The 21,147-nt window shown below is 42.7% G+C and overlaps 1 protein-coding gene across 1 annotated transcript; it reads left to right on the plus strand.

The window, feature by feature from the left end:
• Positions 1–1,833: 1,833 nt before the first annotated feature.
• Positions 1,834–19,177, plus strand: LOC144741811 (neuroligin-3-like; the record flags this gene model as incomplete). Its single annotated transcript, XM_078624312.1, has 3 exons — positions 1,834–2,305; positions 12,154–12,225; positions 19,036–19,177. Coding segments are annotated over exons 1-3 (686 nt in total), but the record flags the coding sequence as incomplete, so codon positions are not given.
• Between the last annotated feature and the right edge of the window lie 1,970 nt (positions 19,178–21,147).

Below are 21,147 nucleotides of genomic sequence, written 5' to 3' on the forward strand. Positions count from 1 at the left end.
AGTTTCACCATATGTCAGCGATAAATTGTAAATTCTCGATTCTATAAAATATCGACCCACAATGAACTGAATACAATATAAAGTTCTATTTATCATCATACAAAGTTAAGACAACTGGAAGAAATTAGAAATTAGACAAGCTGCTGTGTCTCTAAATTCTGATATCATATCTGATATTTAGTCCTCACTGATAAAAATTGGCTGAACCAAATATTACAGGACACTCTGGAGTATTTGACAATGAATATAAAAAAAATACAAAGCTGTACATTAACCACCCTGACAGCAGAATGCAATGCAGTTGTATATACTAGAATTTTTACATGAACCTTATGAAATGGAAATAGCTCAGTGCTGCAGTTTGTTGCATTGGTGGGAATCCATTCGTTCTTCTTACAAGTAACATCCTGCAGTCTTTTTAAATGCCAGTGCGTCTTGTGGGTTTACTGCTTCTGCGATGCAGTGTGACTTTTCAAGCCAGCCATTTTTGCCAGCCCTTGTCCCCCAGCAGTGCATGCCTCTCAGTTCCCTGATTGGATATGGACAGCTTTCCCTGCATTATCACTTAGCAGGTGCTCCGTATGCCTCAGTCCCTGAGCAGAGGCGTCCACTGCACACGCTCCATTTATCTCCACTAAGGTGGGCTCATCTGTTGTATTTACAAAATGTGTGTTTTGATATGAAGTGAGGGCCTCTTTGTTCAGCAGCACGTGTGGATTCCTGGCGGCGCGCGATATGCTGATTCTGATGGGAGTAACTGCTTAGTGATAACGGTACCTCCAGGAATAGCCAAATTGCTTTCTCCCGCTGGTTAGTAGCCATCCAGTGGCAGCTGAAACATTATAAATCATTTACACAGTCATTTTGGAATGCAGTATTCCCCCCCTAAATGCTTTCTTTTCCATTGTTATTAAGCAAACGCTGCAGTCAGTGCATAAGGATGAGGGCAACCCTAAGCCATAGAAATTGAAAATTGATCAGCCAGTGTGGGAAGGTGTTGTCCCTGGCACCATTGCTTCACCCTGGGACTGCTGATTAGCATTTACAGCACTGCTGAAGGCGCCGAGGCTGCCCAAAGCTATATCCTCGTTTGAAGAAGAACAGAGAAGAAGCAGCACACAAGATTTCTCTTAAGCGAAACCAAAGGAGATGCAGAATTAAAATTTAGATTGTTCTCATCCACACCAAAGGCAGATGGGGGGTAAAGCTGCATTACATGTGAGCAGGGCATAAAAAGTTGATCATGTTACTGTGTGTGATTGCTGCTCCAGGGTTGTAACAGTGGTGCAGCGCATGTAAATATTAATATTCCTTAATGATTAATGGTGGTTTGGTCTTTGAAGCAGAGGAAAATTACCCGTCCACCCAGCTGATGCCTTTCCACATTTCACTTTCCCTATTAGCGTTATTAAGCTCATCATGACAAGATGCCTCAAAGTTAATTGCAGTATCTAAGTCATGTTGTCATGATGAGGATTGACGATGGCATTAAGAAGTGGTCGTGTTTTTGAGAGCTGTTTTATGTCATGACAGAAGAAGGACTCTACAAGTCAATAAAATGGAGGAGGGAACCGTCATTAATTCTTCTGTCTTCCTCTCCTGCAGCACAGGATAGAAGATCTTACCAGTGGAAAGACGTGCAGGAAGAAAGACCTTGACGTTGAAAGAAGCTGGAAAACCTTCCCTTCATCCGTTTGCTGCTGGGCTGCAGTATCACAGCTGATGACTGTCCTTCAGGCGGCCGGACTGCAGCGCTGAGTGAAAGCACAGGAAGCCTGCGTGTTTGCTGAGGGGTCGCCCCTCGTGTATGTTGGCCACTCGCTCACAAGGACCATGTGGTTTTCTCCAAGGAGAAGTCGTCTCAGCTTGCAGAACTGGCACAGCGCCCACAGTTGCACAGACTTCAGCGTGTACTTGTGGGTGTTAAGCTTTTGTTGGTGCTTCGCGGCTGTGAGAGGTCAGAGCTACCACCCCACTGTGAACACACAGTATGGGAAACTCCGAGGGGTGAGGGTGCCTCTGCCGAGCGAGATTCTCGGGCCGGTGGACCAGTATTTGGGGGTTCCATATGCCGCCTCCCCTGTGGGAGAAAAACGATTCATGCCCCCCGAGCCTCCTTCTTCCTGGTCGGGGATCAAGAACGCCACCCACTTTGCTCCTGTCTGCCCCCAAAACATTCACAACGCTGTGCCAGAGATCATGATGCCAATATGGTTCACCTACAACCTGGATATAGTTACCACTTACATACAGGATCAACACGAGGATTGTCTTTATCTCAACATCTATGTTCCAACAGAGGATGGTGAGTGTATGGAGTAAACAGGATCCAAACAAACCTCTCCTCCTTCTCCCTGTCTCCTCTCTACTATTCTGTGTCACCTCTGTATTTTTTTGCGCAGAGCATGACCTGTTGTCTGATGCATGCCGTGTCTGTGTCCATTAACTCAACTTCCCATCTTGACTTGATCTTTCATTTAGTCTTTTCATCAACTCTCCCCCTTCCATGCCACTGTTAGAGGTTCCTCTTTTGATGACTTAATTAAATGGGTGAATTAAAAACAACAAAAAAAATAAATCAACTAATGATACTAGGAAGTGATGGGAGAAACTTGGTGTGCTTTCCTGCCCTCACTGTTTTGACTGTTTCCAGGGAGTATTAGCGATCAGTAGCCTGCCTCATAAGTGAATGATCGACTGTAGGGTTGGTGAAACCTTCTGTCTGGTACACGAGAGGCCTGTGGCATCAGCCTGACCTATGTAAGACCCTTTACTCTCCTTGCTTCATCCAGAGATGTCTGTACAAAAAGAAAACCAAACAAGCACAAACATTTGGATTCTGATGATGCTAACTCTTATTTCAACCCTTCTTTCACCACTGGAGAATCACACAACGAGAAAATGGGCTTAAAACGCTCTGATGTTCAAATGTGCTAATGAGTCTTTCATTTATCATAACTGAATTGGGACTGCACAAATTTGAAAATCTAACATCACTGCAGAACCGACGTTCAGTCCCTGTGTGGCTGTAATGGGTCTTAAATAGAAGTGCATGTGAGTATGGGCTTCCTGTGTCCCAAGATGCAGCAAATTCATTCCACCATTTTGGAATATTTCTGCAGCAACAGTTACCTTCTCAGCAGGTCCTCTGTTGTTCTTGTTATTGACGGATGGGAGGGCGGGAGGAGGGCAGAGGGTGACGGGGTGGGGGTGGGGGTGGGGTCTTCTGACTCAGCCTGAGTTGTTGCATGTCACGTGCAATTTTCCAGAGCTCGCTGTTATTTTGTAGTTTTCCATTCATTTTACAGTCAAAAGAATATCCAAGGAATGTGCCAGGAAACCCAACAAGAAAATGTGTAGAAAAGGAGGTATGTAAAAAAAAAAAGAAAAAGCCAACATGGAATGAAAGAGAAGAACTGAAAGAGTGAAAGAGAGAGAGGAGAGTGGTGCCAAAGCCTGTCATTGTCACCGCCTATCAACTCCTAAAACAAAGTGCTAATTAAGATGAATGTGGGACATAGATCCACCTTGATATGAATGCGAGGGATGAGTGTGTGTTTGCATGCTGTGGCATGGGTACACTGTTAACGTGTGTGTGTGTGTGTGTGTGTGCGTGTATGTGTGTGAGTGCATCAAGGAGAGGAAATTCATGTTTTCTGTTAATTCTGTTAATAAATGATGGAACTTTTTTCTTGCCTCAGAATATCATGTACTGTTGTTACAATGTCTGTTTATCATGTTTTTAGTTTTAATTTCAATACAAGTGCTGATTAAATCAGATGCAGAAGTACTGTAGATATTATATATGCAAAGATTTGATGTCATATTTCAGGCTGCAGCTCTCCAGACGCACACTTATTCGAAGTATTTATCAAACACAGCACCTGAAAGTGTTGCAGTCTCCATTGCTGATTAAATTTATACTTAAAAAAAAGTGGAAGGCCACTTCTCTGTAATGTTTTTAACTCACAATTGTTCAAACAGGGGTGGGAAGGACATTTAGTGAGATGACAGCTTTCATCTATCCATGTGGTAAATGTACAAACGCGCCGCCACGGAGGAAGCCCTCCAATTTCTTAGCATCATCTAAAATCTCACTGTTGGGCAACAAGGGGGCTAATTTTCCCAGCCTGCCTGAAGGCATTCGGAGACTTAACGATTAGCCTTAAGACTGATCGTGAGCATTTCTCGCCCCAGTTTTGCTGTTGATTTCCACGGAAGCAGAAGGCAGTTACTGGCGCCTCTCTGTGCGCTCACACATTTGGCTTTGGTAAACCAATTTTGTTTGAGACAGACTGGCCCTCCAGGCACTTCTGCTTCTGAATTAGTCCCAGTTGTGGAATATACATAGAAATATCTCTTTAATATTCCCTTTCCTCTTGGAATTTTTCAATTATCTTCCTCATGTTTGGTAATGAGAAAATGGTTTATCGTAAGTTTCATTTATTGTTTTTTTGGGCAATCATGTGAATTTCCTCTGTTGCTGTATAAATGAAGGTTAGAATTTTCAGGAAAGTCTCTATTGTGCCAATTGCATGTTTCCCCCCTAAAGTCCCTTAACTTATCTTAGCGTGAGCTGAAGTATGACATATAAATTAAAATGACATAAAAAAAAGAAAAGAAAACATACTTGGTGAATTTCCAGCGAGGAAGTTGTAATACGCAGTGAATCAGCTCCTTTAAACATTTTAATAGCATTGTGCTTTAATACAATGTTACGTCCTGGAGGCCTCTAGGGGTAGTCAGGACGAACAATTATGTTTTTTGACATTAAACAAAAAAGGGATAAATGGAAAAATAGGGTGTGGCAGGTATCAGTAGTAAGTTAGGTATTTAATAGAGTAAACTGAGGTAAATAACAAAGGACAATCCTTACAAAACACAGGACGATTAACAACTTCTTGCCAACGAAAAACAATCCTCTCAAAACAGAGGACGACTAACAAAGACAAACCACTCCGCGTCACCAGGAGGGCTGAAACAAACTAAACTAAAACAGACAACAAGGAGGCAAAACACTGTCTGGGTGGCACACGGTCTGGGTGGATCACAGGTTTCTTCTCCAGGCGCACAGTCGGAGTCAGAGAGAGAGAAAGTCGTTGTCCTCTGCCGCCTTTTATCCATTCCCAGCTGCCTCCAAGGTGATGTGCATTCTGCAATTAAACACTCAGACACACCCACAGTCACCATACACACCCACTAGACACACCCACAACACACACCCGTGTGTGACACCCACTACACACACCCGTGTGTGACATACAATCACTCAACATTTTGAATCATGAGTAATTGCAAGATAATATTCTTCATGTGCACTTTTGTTTTGTTAATTTTCTCATCAACATAGAAAGGGGAAATATGTTGCTTTATGCAAATATATGTAATTATTGCAACTAAAACTAGATCAAATACTGTCCAGAATGTTCTCCACAGTAACATTCAGGGCTCTGCTTGTTCACACGTTTTGTAAAGCACTAGACTAACAAACAAATCAGACCCTCGTCCTCCATGATATTAAACAAAATGCAGGTGCTGCCACTAACGTAGCTCTCACCGTCCAAAGATAGTCACATGAAGAGTTGACTCTTCATGTGCTCCACCAATCAGCTGTTGCCTGTTTTAGACCCAGTTCACTCCAATGGTCACTTAGTTCACGTTGACAGTCAGTACAGTTCTGTTCCACTCAAACAACCCCTTTCTTCATACATTCACGTTTTGTTGTCTGGCTGAACAACTCGAACGCTCCTGCTCTATCACTGCTGCTCTATCGCTCCTGTGTTTGCAAAAAAAACAGCAGGCCGGGAGTCACAATACCAGAACTTGCGCACATTAATCGATGGTTAAAAAAAATATGAAATGGACCTCGCATTAACGTGCTATTAACCCCTTAACTTCAACAGCTCTAGTTTACACCATGACGTTGAAAAACGAATATGTTTTCTTTGTCAAAGCTGTAATGCAGCAGAGTCATAGACACTGTGCATATTCAGTCCCTTTGCTCCCAGAGTTACAGACTATATATGTATAAGTGGGGCTCCTCTGGAGGAAAGAGTGATTAATTTTCAGAAAGGAGAAGGGTGTTTGACTCTTGATAAAATGCTTACGTGATTGTTGCCAGGCAACAGTTGTAGCAGGAAGAGTAAATGGGTCTCTCACCTAGCATGAAGCACCTTTGCAATGGTGATGACTATCAGATGAGAAAAAGAAAAAAAAAAAAAAACGTCACCCTGGAACCTCGTAAAATGCATCACATGATCTGAGAGCGATTCTTCAGCTTTACGAGACAGGAGGTTAACATGTGATCTCTGTGTGGCGGGGAACATATGTCAGTGCAGAACACAATCTCCAGTATAAGTTAAAAAGGGCGGCAGAAAAGATTAATTTTCACTTTACAATGAAGACCATCTGTCTACTAGAAGCAATGTTACTTGGATCCTACTAAGCAAAACAAACAAACAAGAAAAAAACAGCTTGAAGGGCCTCCCATTAAGAAAGGAGAAGGATCTATCAAGCAGTGGCCTGAAAAACATCAGACAAAGCCCTTAAAAGAATGAAGATGCTTCTGTTCTGTTGTCAGACCTATCATGACTTTCTGATGTTATTACACTGATTGAAACATCCGCAGAATAACAACTGTCAATTCTTCTCCTCGTACAACACTGTAAATGCAAGATGTCTGAGCAGTTAGTCATGGAGGTCACTTGGAGGTGATTGAATGTGCAAGATTAGAACCCCGTAGCCCAGCGCTCCTTTAAGTAGCCTCAGAGTGTGCACACGGAGACGTTGGAGCCTTGGTTATATCACTCAGTCATTCTCCCCTCTCTGAGTCAGCCAGAGTGAGTGGAGTGATGAGAAGGGTAATGATGTGTGGGGGACACAGCTAACCACTCCTCAGACTGAAAGTGCTAGATTGGCTCCTGAGGGGTCAATTTCGCAGGATAAACCCCCGATGAGCCCGATCTTTAGTTTGAAAAAGGTTTACATTATGAAACTGATTGCTAAACGTGACTGGTGATCTGGAAATTGCTTTGGATCATTATTATTATTATTACTGTTATTATTGTCATCATTATATTATATATATTATATATAATAATAGTAATATATATAATTTGGGTGGAGATCTGGTGATAACATGCACTCACTGTTCAGCTATTTATTTTTTACAGCAGGTCTCCTTTACTGCCTGTGAGTGGCTGGTAAAACCTGTCCTCAGAGTCCATTGCACTTGTCTCTCTGAGTAACTGAGCTTAGAAGCGACACTCTGGGATCATCATTCCCATCTCTTAAATTCAACCCATCATCATGAGTCTGTTTGAAATAAGCACAGTGGAATCAGTTGCACATTTTATTGTGATTCTGGACGCTCAACTGTCATTCCTGTGCAGTCCTCATAGGCAGTAGAGTGTTTCACAGCCAGGTGCCAGTGCTGAACAACCCGATCAGTTGCCAAACCTGTAGATTAACTACCCCAGCAGAAAAATTGGACATTTTTCTTCTAACAAGATGACCCCCAGATGCTAGAGGACTGTGAAAACTGTGAAAAAGCTCCAATCCTGGTCAGGCTTCGTCTGGGCCACGGCTGCCAGGAACAGACCATGGTAATCCCGTTGGTTGGCCGACTCAGAACTGCCTCGGGAAAGGAGGGGCTACTCCCTCAGTGCTGCCGAGGAAATCTGTACGCCAAGCAGACAGGGTGAAAACTTTCCAAGAAGACAACAAATATTGGCCTATGTGGTTTGAAAGCTGAGCAGTTTATACGGCAGAAAACGACATCCACAGCCCTCTATGAGCATCTATCTGGGACAGTTGATGACCCATGTGAGTGGAGGCTGTGTCCAGCCAGCGGCACAAACCAGTCACATTGACTTGAGATGCAAAGCTTGTTGTGAGCAGGAAGTTCCTATTCAAAGGCCTCCTGCTACTCGGCTGTCCAAGCTTCCACTGTCAATTCAAGGCTCAATTTTGTTGTTCTTTTCTGTGATTATCCCAAACTGAAAATGAGTGGTGAACACAGCCTGTGAAAAACACAAGTCACTGCCTTAAGTATCTCCACAAACTTAAAATTACCTTCTTTAGCAGCTTGTAGTTCCCTTGTTTTCCCCCCTAAAGAGTTTCAATAATTTAATTCCATTTTCCCACATTTACAAAGTAACATGCATCATGTTTTGCTGCACATCATGCATTTGTGATGATGTGCAGTGCATTCGACAGGGTTAATGAAGGTCATGTAGTTTTCTCATAAATAAACAAAGAGGTCAGTCTTCAACTTTTTAACTGTATTGGATTCATTACAGCCTGCATGTTGCTGTCTTTAGTCTGGAGGTTCAGTGTTGAAACCAACACTGAAACACTCTCAAATCTCATCCTTCCGTTAGTACACTTATTTGTAGCACACTATGCACACTATGTGTTTACTCACCAAGTGTGCAAATTTCGATAGGGCTGTACTGTCTCAAGTCAAGAATCGGAAATGACGTGAAAATGTAACTTATTGCCAATGTCCTATCTGCTGCATTTTGCGAATATTCACAACAATATTTACAAGCCTCACATCTTAAACTTCAGTCAGTGAATACAGTGATGATATTACCACACAGAAGCACATCTGCCACAATGTCATTGCTCTTTTCCCAACAAGCAGTGAAATTGATAAATCATATCCCATTAAATTTGCAAAGCAATTGTGTGATTAAATATCAAAATGATACCAGTCACATTCATGCTTCGGAGGCCACACACTGGTGGTCCAGTGTCTTTCAACGGCTTCAAATGATAGAAATCACCACAATGACTGTCATGCAGTGTTAAAACACTAAGACACCCAATCTGTGATTGTTCATAGACAGAGTTCTATGTCGTTCTTGAATGAGAACACGGAATAACTGGTACAGTTGTTGTCTTACTGAGGTCTTACTTTTATACAGATGTCTGTCCTTTTGGTTTTATTTGTCTTATTTTTATTTTGAGCGCAGCTGAAGCGCAGTGTGAGTTTTGGCTGTCCTCTACTGCAGGATTACAGCCTCCTTAACCTTTTAGCTGCATTCTCGATCATTCTCTCTTGTGTCGCTCCCAAGCTGTTCCTTAACCTCTACACTGGGAGACAGATTGAGTGAGATGGAAATAGACAGAAAGACAGACAGGGAGAGAAAAAAGAGAAAGAGAGAGAGAGAATGTCGCAGGTACCAGACAGGATCCCTAAGCGAGAAAAATGGCCACCTGAGGATTAGAGACTGAATATAACTGCTCTAAATTGTCAGTGCTGCAACATTTCACATTTCACTAAGTCCCTTTCCACATTCTGACCTTTCTGATATTTAACTCCAAGGCTCTTCTATTGTCAGCAAGCCTTTTTCAAGCAGAGGAAAGGCCGTTAACATTCAGCCCTTCCACGATATATTGAGTGAATTGTGGATTCAGTCAAGTAGTCTCTTGAGTGCAAAAGCACTGTGTGTGTGTGTGTGTGTGTGTGTGTGTGTGTGTGTGTGTGTGTGTGTGTGTGTGTGTGTGTGTGTGTGTGTGTCTTCCTGCTTGCCAACTACTAGAACACAATTTTGTCTTTCATTCAATGGTTAATTCCATAGATTCCACCACACTTACAACAAATCAGATTTGATAAATGCGACATGTTTCCATTTTGCTTGTCATGGAACATGAGTAATAGCTCCAGGTGCCACCTGTTTAGAAGCGATGCAAAATGTTGAGCCTCAGAGACCATTTATGCAAAGAAACACCTCAAATCGTTAAAGTTTAATTGTAAGATCACTTTCAGAGTTTCAAGGGCAAACGGTCTCATCTGCTGACTCACTGTTTATGCCACATGTTTGCAAGTCCTCTTATAGATCCAGCTATTGACACACGCAGGCCCGCACACCACCTGATCCACAGTGACAGAAGTGCCCTGTCGACACCTGACATGTCTGAAGGAATATTACTCAATAACCTAGAGTCAGGGACACAGCGGCTGCTGGAACGTGAGGGTTCATAAGTGGGACATTGGAGCACTGGAGCAAATATATAAATGGAAAGACATTATTATTCGTGTAATGTAAATGCTGTCAGTAGTAGTAGTTAGTGCTGCCCAACCATACTAAAAAAATATTAAAAAGTGTATAATTGGTGATAGTTTCCCACACTAGCATAGGTTTATCAACCCTTTGAGCCTGCACCTATTTTTTAGACACTTATGAACTTTTGTGAGTAATGCATTCGTTGGCAGTCTTCTCCCTCGGGCCCAAAGGGTGGGGAAAAAAAAGTGGGAATGTATTGGTCCATTGGTTGGGTTCTTTTAATTGCTGCAATTCTGAACATATTGCAGCCTATAGCAGATGTTCATGCTTGCTGTTTGATGGTCATGTTTGCGCTGGTGACGCGGGGATATTCACATGTTCCACAGCTGTAAAATCCTCTGTAACGCCGCAGGAGTCCCACTTCTCTTAGTTTAAAAACATTTGTGTCTCTTCAGCTGAATATGTCTGATTCATGTTAAAATATTTAGGAGCTATATAAGTATTCAGCCATAATACTCAACATAATACAAAACATCTGAAAAGCTTTTTATACTGTATGATGTCAATTTTTCTGATATATACACATTTACATCAGCATGTGCTGATGTAAATGTCCCTTTCCGTGTTAATACAAATGCTTGTGTTTAAGCTTGTCATATTATCATGTTTACATATCTATCCAAGATATAAAGTCGCATTAAACATATAACACGTTGATATTAGTTCCAAGGTCATTTTACAGACCATGAATTCAACCAGTGCAACAATGTCTGCGCCAAAGGAAAAGGTGTGCATTCAGAAAGATATTAATTAAATGTCAACTTTCATTGGCTATGAATGAAGCATTCAGACACACATTCAGACAGAAGCTATTTAACTGCAGCCGGTGTCAGAGTGTTATATGTATCTGTGTATTTCTGTCATGAATGCACAGACTCCAGCTGCACGGGTAGTTCACACAGAAATGTCTTGGAGGACTTTTACCATATATTGGATTTGAAGGACGAGAGTTTGGGGCCTGAGGACATCACCTGCAACTCTTTTGCAATTCTTCTTCAACATGACAGAATCATGGTTTCTCATAGCTTGCATCATGGTCCTTAAAAAAAAAAAAGAAAATATAATTTGGTGTAGGCAAGTTAAAAATACAGCAATGAACCCTATAGATTCTGGAGTTATGAATGTTCTCTTTGTGTTTGTAAAACATAAAAATATTGGCAGAATAGAAGTGGTGGAACAACATTGCTAACATTTCCCGGCTGCAAACAATAAAAACATTCTAAGCAGTGCTAAAAAAAGAATTTAGATGGTGTGTGGATGCCGTAGGGGGCTCGGCTTTCATATTAACATGTAACACAAGGACAACAGCACATTACCTACTGTTTAGGGCAAAAGGACAAGCTGCACACATCAGTGAGTATACATGATACACGCATACTCCTGATTTATTCAAACCCACCCACCTCCAGGGGAGCTGGAATGCTGCTCTTGCTTTGGCTCACTATTTAAAACCTGCTCTTTAATTGTCCCCGTGCCAATTTCTGTTTTATTTACTGGGCTAGCTAGTGAGCACATTGTCTTTTCTTGGCATTTTGTGCACTTTTCTGCAGCTTCTTTCACTGGGAGCCCAACTTAAAAATAGATTCAAGGTGCATATTCTGGAGAGAGTAGTAACAACCCAAAAGAGCTCTAGCGTCAAAAACAACATAAACACAGTCATATCATCATGATGAAAATAAATGGAAATCAGATCCTGTAATTGTGTGTCTTTTGCGCTAATAATGTTGTGATTCAAACTTTTTCAGAGGCTTTTCCCGATAAGCCTGATTTTGTTTTGTTTTGTTTTGTTTTTGTTCTTGCCAGTGTTCTATGACTCTGCTCCAAATATTAAACCTACCCTCTCTTGGTTTGTACAAAGGTTGTATACTGTTCTTATATTGTGTCTGTGACCTAATAATAACAAATGCCCTTTACAAACTAATGTCAATAATTGTACTATATGTGATGTCAAACTCTGCCGTGGCTTTGCATTGGAAAGACATTTCAATGGAATCTGCCACCATGTTTCCGTCTCATGTGCCACACATGGTATTTTGAATTTCCCTCTGCCTCTTTATGTCTCTCCCTGCTTCAATAACAGGGGCCCATACAAAAAAACAGGGCGAGGATTTATCGGATAACGACGGAGATGAAGACGAAGGTATTTTTCATGGTGAACAAAGATGGTGCATGAGTCTTCATATTTTCTCATAATTCATGATTCATGATTTTTTTGTATCATTATGGTATTTTCCTCTTATGTTAATCATACTTTTTTGTTTGAATGAGCTGATGTCTGTGTGAATGTGAGGTCATATGCACTTAATTCAACCAATGACAAATGACAGTCTAGTTACAGATTAATTAATTAAGCTCGGGTTGAGCCATTTTTATTTGCTTTATGGTGACAACTGCTTTTAAAAAGCAGAGGCGAAGGTGAGACACCCCTCTTGAGACGTGGCCAGCAGCTGTATTGGTGGAAACAAACGTCAGGAAGAGAGCGAACCAGTAGTGTGATATCAGCAGGTCTGCCAGCAGATTTAGATGAAGAGCGGCGGTTCAGGAGTGGTGCTGGAGAGGATTAGAAGCGAGAGGTGTAGAAAATGAGAAGTTGCTGCTCAGCACTCACATTGTTCACTTTCCATATTTATCTTGGGATATTCCTGGCTCAGATTGGATCTCTGACGAGATTAGAATGATAGACGATTCTTGTGCTGCAACAGAAACAGTGCAAGTCTCTTAAATCAAACCCTTCATACTGTCTTGCCCATGCCTTTGTCTGCCAGTGTCAGGTGATGCAAACATGCTGCTGGATCTGAAGGTGAAAGTCCTTGAGTTGCAGTCTCATTGGTTCAGTTTCTGCACATTGTATGTAAATCTGGACAAGAAAGAGCTAAATATATATTTGCCGTGAACCAGCTTTATGAGATAGACGTCATATGTAGAGATAATCAGCCTTTTTAATATTATATATTATCTCTTATTGTGCCATTGACATAGTGACCACTGGCTTCGCTGTGGGTCCTGTCCAGACTTAAAAGCCAGCTGATGCCTGCATCTCGAGCCATGATGTGTTTTTTTAATGAAGCTCCTCTTCCATCTCTTGAAACAAAGCCTCATGTTGGTCTTGATCCCAGCGTTGCCATGGCACCATTTTGACACACAGCTGTTTCCTTATACAAGGCCACAGCGAGCTGTTGCAAACTAAAGCCTGATCCAGCTGCTTTACCAGGCATGTGCTACGTGTGTACATGCTAGTCTACCTTCCAGCATTGACACATGCACATGCTGTATGTAGCCCTAAGTCCTGTGGAAATCGCTGACAAGTGCGAATCCCTTTGTCAGGCAAGTCTTAACATGCGTGCGCTGCTGCTTCGTCTCCAAGCTGTTGTGCAGGACTAGCCTGACTGAAAATGTGACAAGTCTATTCTTTACAGAGCGCAACTAATGCTATTTACACAGCATCACCGTAGACGCACAATATGGTCCCGGCAGAATCTCTGCCACAGCGCTGTGACTAATGCCTGTGTTACAGCATCGACCATCAAGCCTTAAACATGATCCGGAAGGTGTTTATTGTTCTGGTAAATGTGGCTTCTTTTTCCAAAATGCCACAGACTGAGATAGGAAACCGCAGTTCAGGGGCTCTCCCTCTGTTCCGCCACATCCACTGCTACCTTCTCAAATAGGCACTATTCACTGAAGGACAAACCACACAGTCCTTGTAAGCTGTCTCACACACTTGCGCAAATGGTTGTAGTATTATTGTGGGTAATAGCAATATCTCCTTGTCTACAGTAAATGTGCTGCATGCATTAGCGGGGATAATCAAACATTTGTAGTCAAGTCAAAGGACAAGCAGAATCAGAACACAAGCAGAACTCTGCTCACTCTGTGCCGATGCACCTCTCATCAATATTCTCATTCATCCCAGAGAGCTGCTGTCTTGTCTGGTTTCTCACCCCTTCCATCTCTCAGTCTGTTCATCCCGGCATTACTATGCTGTCTCAGTTGGCAGTCTGTCTATCCCGGGCTAATTCCCTGTCCTCCTCCTGTATTTGAGCTGTCCTCCTCCACATTATAACCCCCCCTGCCCAGACATTCTCTCAAAATCGAATTCAAATATGTTTTATTCCCGTGAACAATAACAGTTTCTCATGTTGAGGGAGAAAAATAGCAGTAATAACAATACATGATGTATGCTAAGAAAATTGATGGATGCAGAGGCACTTCTGTGCCTGTACATCCGTCCTGTCGTCTGCCAGTGCACTAGTCAGCCCCCTGGTACACCCCAAGTCTATTCAAATTCTGCTCAGCACTCCTTGGAGCTACATGTGTTGGGGCCAAGCTGTGATTTACATCCTTTCATTCAATCAAAACTCCATTTTACAGATGCTGTTATTGTTCTGTAAAAAAGTAGTGTAAGCGTTGAATCACCGACCTGCTGTTGGTAGATAAAGGTGGGCATGGAAAGGGAGGGAAGGAAGTGAGCGGAGGAAGTGAGGCTGTGTGGGAGCTCTCTGGTGAAATCTTGGAAATGATCCTGGGATAAAGTGCCCGGTGTTAAATAGAGGGAAGCAGTCGTCCCGCATGCCACCTTCAGTACGTCTTACACCATTACTGCCTCAGCTTTCTCCTGCTGATGAAAAATACATGTGTGACTGTCTGTCATTTGGCACATTCAGCCTCTCTAATCAGAGGAATGCCTCCAGAGAGACTGAGCACACCCCGCCACACGGACACCCATTAAATAAGTGAAGTGTGCACACTTTTAAACAATGTCTGATCCAAGATCTTAAAAGAAGCATTGAAGAAGCGCTCACACACATACCCGCACCCCCACAGACGCTCTCTGCCGTCGCTGTGCCAAGGAGCAGAACTGAGCTCCACCTGCCTGGGTATTACCATTAATTCCATTGCACAGGCCTGACTGGATCCCCATCCAGCAAAGTGCTCTGCTCATCTCAGACAGCCTGGGAGAGTGGCGGATCGACTGGAGGGGCAATTCACACATCATCCTCTCTATTCTGCCACTATCCTATTCTCTCTGATGTTGCGGGGATGAGGAATTGTGCCCATTCAATCCCATATATGTTATCTGGGACGTTGCTTTTACACGTCATTCCAATGTAAAATGTCGCTTTTAACGAGTCCGAACCTTAATTTCTGCACGTGTTCCTCTTTATTTATATTTGCGTTTGCCAGACTCCTTCCATTTGTGATCCCAAAGCACATCTCTGTCTTATGTTGTCTTTGAGTCCTTTTTTTCATCAGTGAGCTGTCAACCCATTGGTGTGTTAGCATAATGACTGCTATTGTGACTTGTGCTCCCCTGAAAGCCTAAAGGTCTTAGTCTTCCTTCAAACAGCTGTCTGTGAGTCTTCCAGCTGACAGAACCTTTACAGCTTCCTCCTCTCATCTCAATCCACACGAGCGAGTATAGGCTTCTCACCATGTCTTCCCTTTTATATCACCGCTTCTGTATCTCTCTCTCTCTTTTCTTTCTTTCTGTCCTCCTACATATGCATGCTCCCCCGTCTGCGGTGTTGCCAACATCACATTAAACGCACAAACACACATCCGCAAACCAGGGAGCAGAGAGTCACCTTCATGCAAAGGTCATTCCTCCCATTACATCTTCTATGGGGATGTCAAGAATGGCAGTGGCGGCACACACTCTCAAACATACATCTCCTTCATATTCTTAATGCCAAGTTATTTTTATGCACACAAGACATTCCTGAGTTGCTCTCAAAAATGTCAGGAGAAAAAGCTCCATCACTAGCAACAATGGAGCAGCTTCCACTGTTTGTGACCTGAGTTCTTTCACACTACCGCCCCTCTCCCCCCCCCGACTTTCCACAGCCTTGTCACACACAGCACAAGTTCATTTGAATCTACATAAAGCAAATGTTAAACAGTGCCATTCAGAATTGTACTGACTTGTACAACGTGCAATTGCACACGTACAATTAGCTGCAGTTACACTGCCTGTTTTTCGAGGTGCGACAGCAGATTGTTCGAAGTGAACATGGCTGGTAATGGACTTGTCAGGGCTGAAGCGTGAAGCTTTTTCTGACAGGAGCATTACAGTAGGGTGCATGTCATGTCCTGCCAAATCAGGACATTGTCACCCATTCCCCACCTTCTTCAGACCTCCCTGATAGCCGCTGACAGCCACCATGTTTCACAAGTGTTGACACAGCGGATGCCACCGACACTTATCTCCACTTGCCTTTGTCCTGTTCCACTCTGCAATGTCAAGGCCAGTTCTGGGGTGTTTAATGTCACATGTATGACGAACTGTTGTGGGAGTGGGAGGCAAAGGACACGGTGCGGGATGAGGTACATAGAGATGGAGAATATGGGGGGTGGGGGGGTGTTTACTTGTAGTCAGAGTACTCACAGGATCAGGAAAGAGTTATGTCTTCTGCTGACACTCCAATCAGTCCTGTGCCACCAGGATGCACCCATGAAATGTTATGTCCTGTTAAAAATCATGATCTGTGCTGAATTTGTGGACAGATGCCTCTACAACTCCTTTTTTTTTTTAATTGTGCAGCAAATCACACACACACATTTTGAATACTTTACTGACAATGTCCCATGTATTTACTTTCTGACTTGAGTCTCTCATGCATTCCTGTAGGAGTGGGGAGTGTGCGTGTGTGTGTATGTGTGACTGTACACTGTGCCATGACATGTGAGAAGCATATAAGGAAATGTATTATTCAAATGAAGTTTCTTTGTCGCACACCAGCTGTCATCTACATTTCTGTCATGCACAATTGTTTTTTGTTCATTTCTACAACATGACTTTATTTATTTCTCTCTGTTCATTTCTTTTTGATTTGTATCTTTGCATGGACAATGTGCAACTCTGCTGAAATGTACATTAATGAAACGTCTTTGTTTTGTTTTTTTCTTTCTAGCACAGAGCTACTGTATGTGCTACATTTTGGACCCTATGATGGATCTGGGTGTTGTTGTTATTATGGAGGGGTGAATTATGACATTCATGTGTTTGCCTTGGTGAACTTAATGAATCAGCAGGAAGCCACTCAGTCATCTGTTCTCTGACTTATGTTGCCTGCAGCCAATGACAACACTGATCATGGTTTATGAAGAACTAGTCACATCATAACCTTTGATTTATTTTGTGCTGATGCCCAGATGTGGATGTAACTTGAAATGATTTTACTGTAATACTTGTCTGATTGGGATCTGTCACATTTATATATGTGTCTGACACCAAGTCAGTACAATCTACCACATCTGTGTGACTCCTCCCACATCAGATTGAGTCAGTTAATAGCTTAAAACTATCAGCACCAATGTCTTGTATCACACTCCCAAAGAAGTTTAATGGTTGTCATGGAGACATGATGTGAACAAAATCAACAAAAGAGGTGACTGATAACACTGACATGACTAATCTCTTTTTTTCTTACTTCTGCCCCTCTCTATGCCATTCTTTGTGTGTCTGTGGCTCATTTGTTTGAGTAGCTCGTGGAGGATATTGTTTTGCTGTTTTGCTCCCCCACCGACCTCCCCCTTGCCCATTCCCCATCTCTGACTCTGACCTCCCATGCTTCCTCACCCCATGTATTCCCTCCTCCTCTTGTCTAAGATAAGTGTGTATGTAGAGAAGTGTCAGCTATCAATCACATCTCACTGTGGCCTTCTCAGATACCAGCAAGATAAAGAAAGCTATAAATAAGGCAGCAATACAGTTATTGCAAGTTATTGCTTTGCTTTTACTGTGAATGTAACAGGGCCACGGGTAACCAAGGGAATAATGACACGGTGAATCAAGGTTCTGCTGTAGGTGTTTCCGGAAAACCGTGTCTCTACGAAATTAATTTTATTAGACGTCCTCACCGCTGAGAATGCTAATGTAGTGGGGGAAATAACAAGTGGAAGCAGCAGATGGATGCAGCTCGGATTTTAGAGGATGTGATCAGCGATTTAGCTTTTCTTCAGGATTTTAAATTTTGTCTTTCAGTCACTTTGGCAACCAGAATATAAGAACACCCATTTAAATCTGAGCCCCATTCTTCCTTCCTTTGTTTTATATCTATTTTACTTTTGTTTTCATTTATTCCTCTATCTTTTTTCACTTTGATCCCCTCCTTCCAGTTTTCATTTTTCAGTCTTCCTGACTCTCTGCCCTCCCAACCATTCTCATTCTCACCACTGTCAGAGCTTAGGAAAAAGGAGGCAGTGAGTTGGACAGAGATGGGAGGAAGGCAGAAGAGAAATAGGCAGGGACAGGGGAGAGTCTGTGAGTGAAAGCGATACAAAGTGAGGGAGGGGAAGGCGAGAAGCTACACGGAAAGCGGGGGGAGCAGGCGTGAAAATGAGAGAGAGTTTCTTGTCTTGTCTCTCAGCTCCAGCTAGCCAGTCAGTTATTCAGTGTATTCCTCAAACAGAGCCTTTTTTCTTCTCTGTACCTCTGGATGTTCTTTATCTGGCTGGAGTGCTGCTCCAGCTGGCTGTCCAGTCCTGGTTTGAGAAAGAAAATAAACAAGCTGCTAAAAACGAAGCACAAATTTATAGGTCTGCAACACTGTGCAAATACAGAAATAGACAGATAGGTGAGACAGAAGAGCACAGTAGCATTGTGTAATTTGATGCAGTGTTTTCTGATCATTGTCAGGATAAATTAGCCTTAGTAGATGTGGTCAGAGTAGCTCTCTCTATTCTCCGTAATGGCCTCCTGCTTGTCCGTATTAGGACATGAAAACCTAAAAATCAACCATAACAGTTTGGTTTATACGAGAGAAGTGTCATAAGATGGCCAATTACCATAATGAGTGGACGTTAATTTGTCTCTCATGGAGCCAAACTAGTCCGACCATCCTTACAGCTGGTATCTGAGAGGTGACTGTCAGCTTGTCTGTTTGTGGCCACCAGTGCTGTATTTGTATCTGAGCTGAGTGGGTGAATGTGTTAATGATGGACGCTCTTACAGACATACGAGACACTGGGGCCAAGCCGGTGATGGTCTACATCCACGGAGGATCCTACATGGAGGGGACGGGCAACATGATCGATGGGAGCGTCTTGGCTAGCTACGGAAATGTCATCGTTATCACTCTCAACTACCGTGTCGGCCTTCCTCGGTAAGCGTCCATTTCTTTTTTTTACACCCTACACTTCCTCCTTCAAGGACGTTTTTCTGGAGCATTTCAGTCGGGCAGATGGGTATAATGAGCACTGCTGATTGCCACGTACACTTAAAATAAACTACTACGACTGTAAAATACACTGAAAAGCCCAGGGAGGAAAGCATCACTGGAAACACACAGTGTGGTTCCCGTGTCTCTTTTTAATAAGGTGCTTGTTTATTAAAATAATTGGGTGTGCTCAATGTAAGTTTGTGCTGTGACTGGGGTTTTAAGAATAGATTTTAAAATTATTGTAATGAAGTTGAAGAAACAGAACGAGAGTGACGCTGAGAAGGGTCCGTGAGTGAGAACGTGGGGCTCTTATTCCTAGTTGCAGTTGGTTGCAAATTGACTCACACAGCCGAATCCTCTTTCAGACACGTGTGGTGTGTGGTGTGTGTGTGTGTGTGTGTGTGTGGTGTGTGTGTGTGTGTGTGAGTGAGTGGTGTGTGCGCGGGGAGGAGTAGAGAGCAGAGAAAGAAGCGAGTGAGAAAAAGAGAAGGAGAGCCAGCTCCATGGAAACAGCTGCAGCAACACAAAATGGAGTTTGTTAGCAAGCTTTCTACCTATTTTATCCATCCCTGTGACACAGCTGATTTCCCTCGTCACACATTTTTTACATTTAGAGTGGTTGTGTAATGACAAGAAAACGCTTTGACTGTGAAATGAAATTTCAGTGTTGTTGTTTTTTTGCGTTTGTTGATTGTACAGCTCCCATTTTGGAAAAAAAATGGCCACGCTTTTACTAAAAGGAAAAGCCTGGAGTTATGGCCTTCATTTACCTCCGTCAAGGAGGCCGCGTTTAGGCATAGTGACTCACAGTACAATGACACAAACACTACATTGAAACACAAACATTCGTCGACAAAGACAGAGCCCATTACACTTGGGTGCAGCTCTTTTCAGCATCAGCTTCTCGATCAGTCATTAGTGCTAAATATATATGTAAATGTAATGAGTTATTGTTTGTTAAATGAGAATGATAATATAAGCACCATTCAGACAAACATAAGACTCAAAGGGCTTTACAACAAAAGTGATTAAGAAAACATTAAAACAAGGCTGAAACAAAGAAAGCTAGTGTAGAAAAGTAGTTTTTAAGCTTTCTCTTAAAAATATTTTAAGAGCTGCTTCCCCTGAGAACTGCAGGAAGGGTGTTTGAAAGCTTTGGACCGTAACTCTGCATCCCCCACCTTTTTGCGTCTTTTCGAACAGTGGGGTACACCACAGAAAACCATCCACACTCACATTCACCTATTTTATACAAATTTACTAATTTATACTAACCAATTAACCAGGCATGCCTTTGGAGGTGGGAGGAAGCCAGAGGGACCTGGAGAGAACTCACACAGACACGGGTTGAGCATGCAAACTCTCACAGAAAAGGACCCCAGGCCAGGAATTGAACCAGGGACCTTCGCTGTGTGACTGTGAGACGTCTGTGCAGTGACAGTAACCGACAATTCCAGTAATAATGTGTCCAAATAAAAAGACAAACGTTTGTTATCTGCTTTGACTTCATGAGAGATACTTGCTAGTCAGGCTGTTTCTCTGTGGAGGATGAGAAAGATTACTGTATTACCATAAGAGAGGTTGGGTTCACCTTCCTGCTCAGAGGGCTTCGCATGTGAAGAGCAATAGTGTGACAGAGGAAAAAGTGCTGCTTTATGCTTCAGGATGTTGTGATGACTGCAGCGGCTGATTCACAGACACTGAAACACATTCATCCTGAGGTCTTTTTGATGGCGATGAGATCAAGTGCTATGGCCGATCGATTTGTCATTAGGATTGCTCCTCTTGAATTTGCCATGTTTTCCTCTGTCACTTTTGTGGAGTATCATTCTGAGCCTTGTAATCAGCCTTCAGAGGGGGTGAGGGAGCAAACTTCGGAGTCCAGGCTGTGCTGCTTCCCGCTTCGGCTGCTG

This window comes from Lampetra planeri, unplaced genomic scaffold, assembly GCF_965212315.1.
Source record: "Lampetra planeri unplaced genomic scaffold, kcLamPlan1.2.h2 scaffold_728, whole genome shotgun sequence".
Classification (NCBI taxonomy): Eukaryota; Metazoa; Chordata; class Hyperoartia; order Petromyzontiformes; family Petromyzontidae; genus Lampetra; species Lampetra planeri.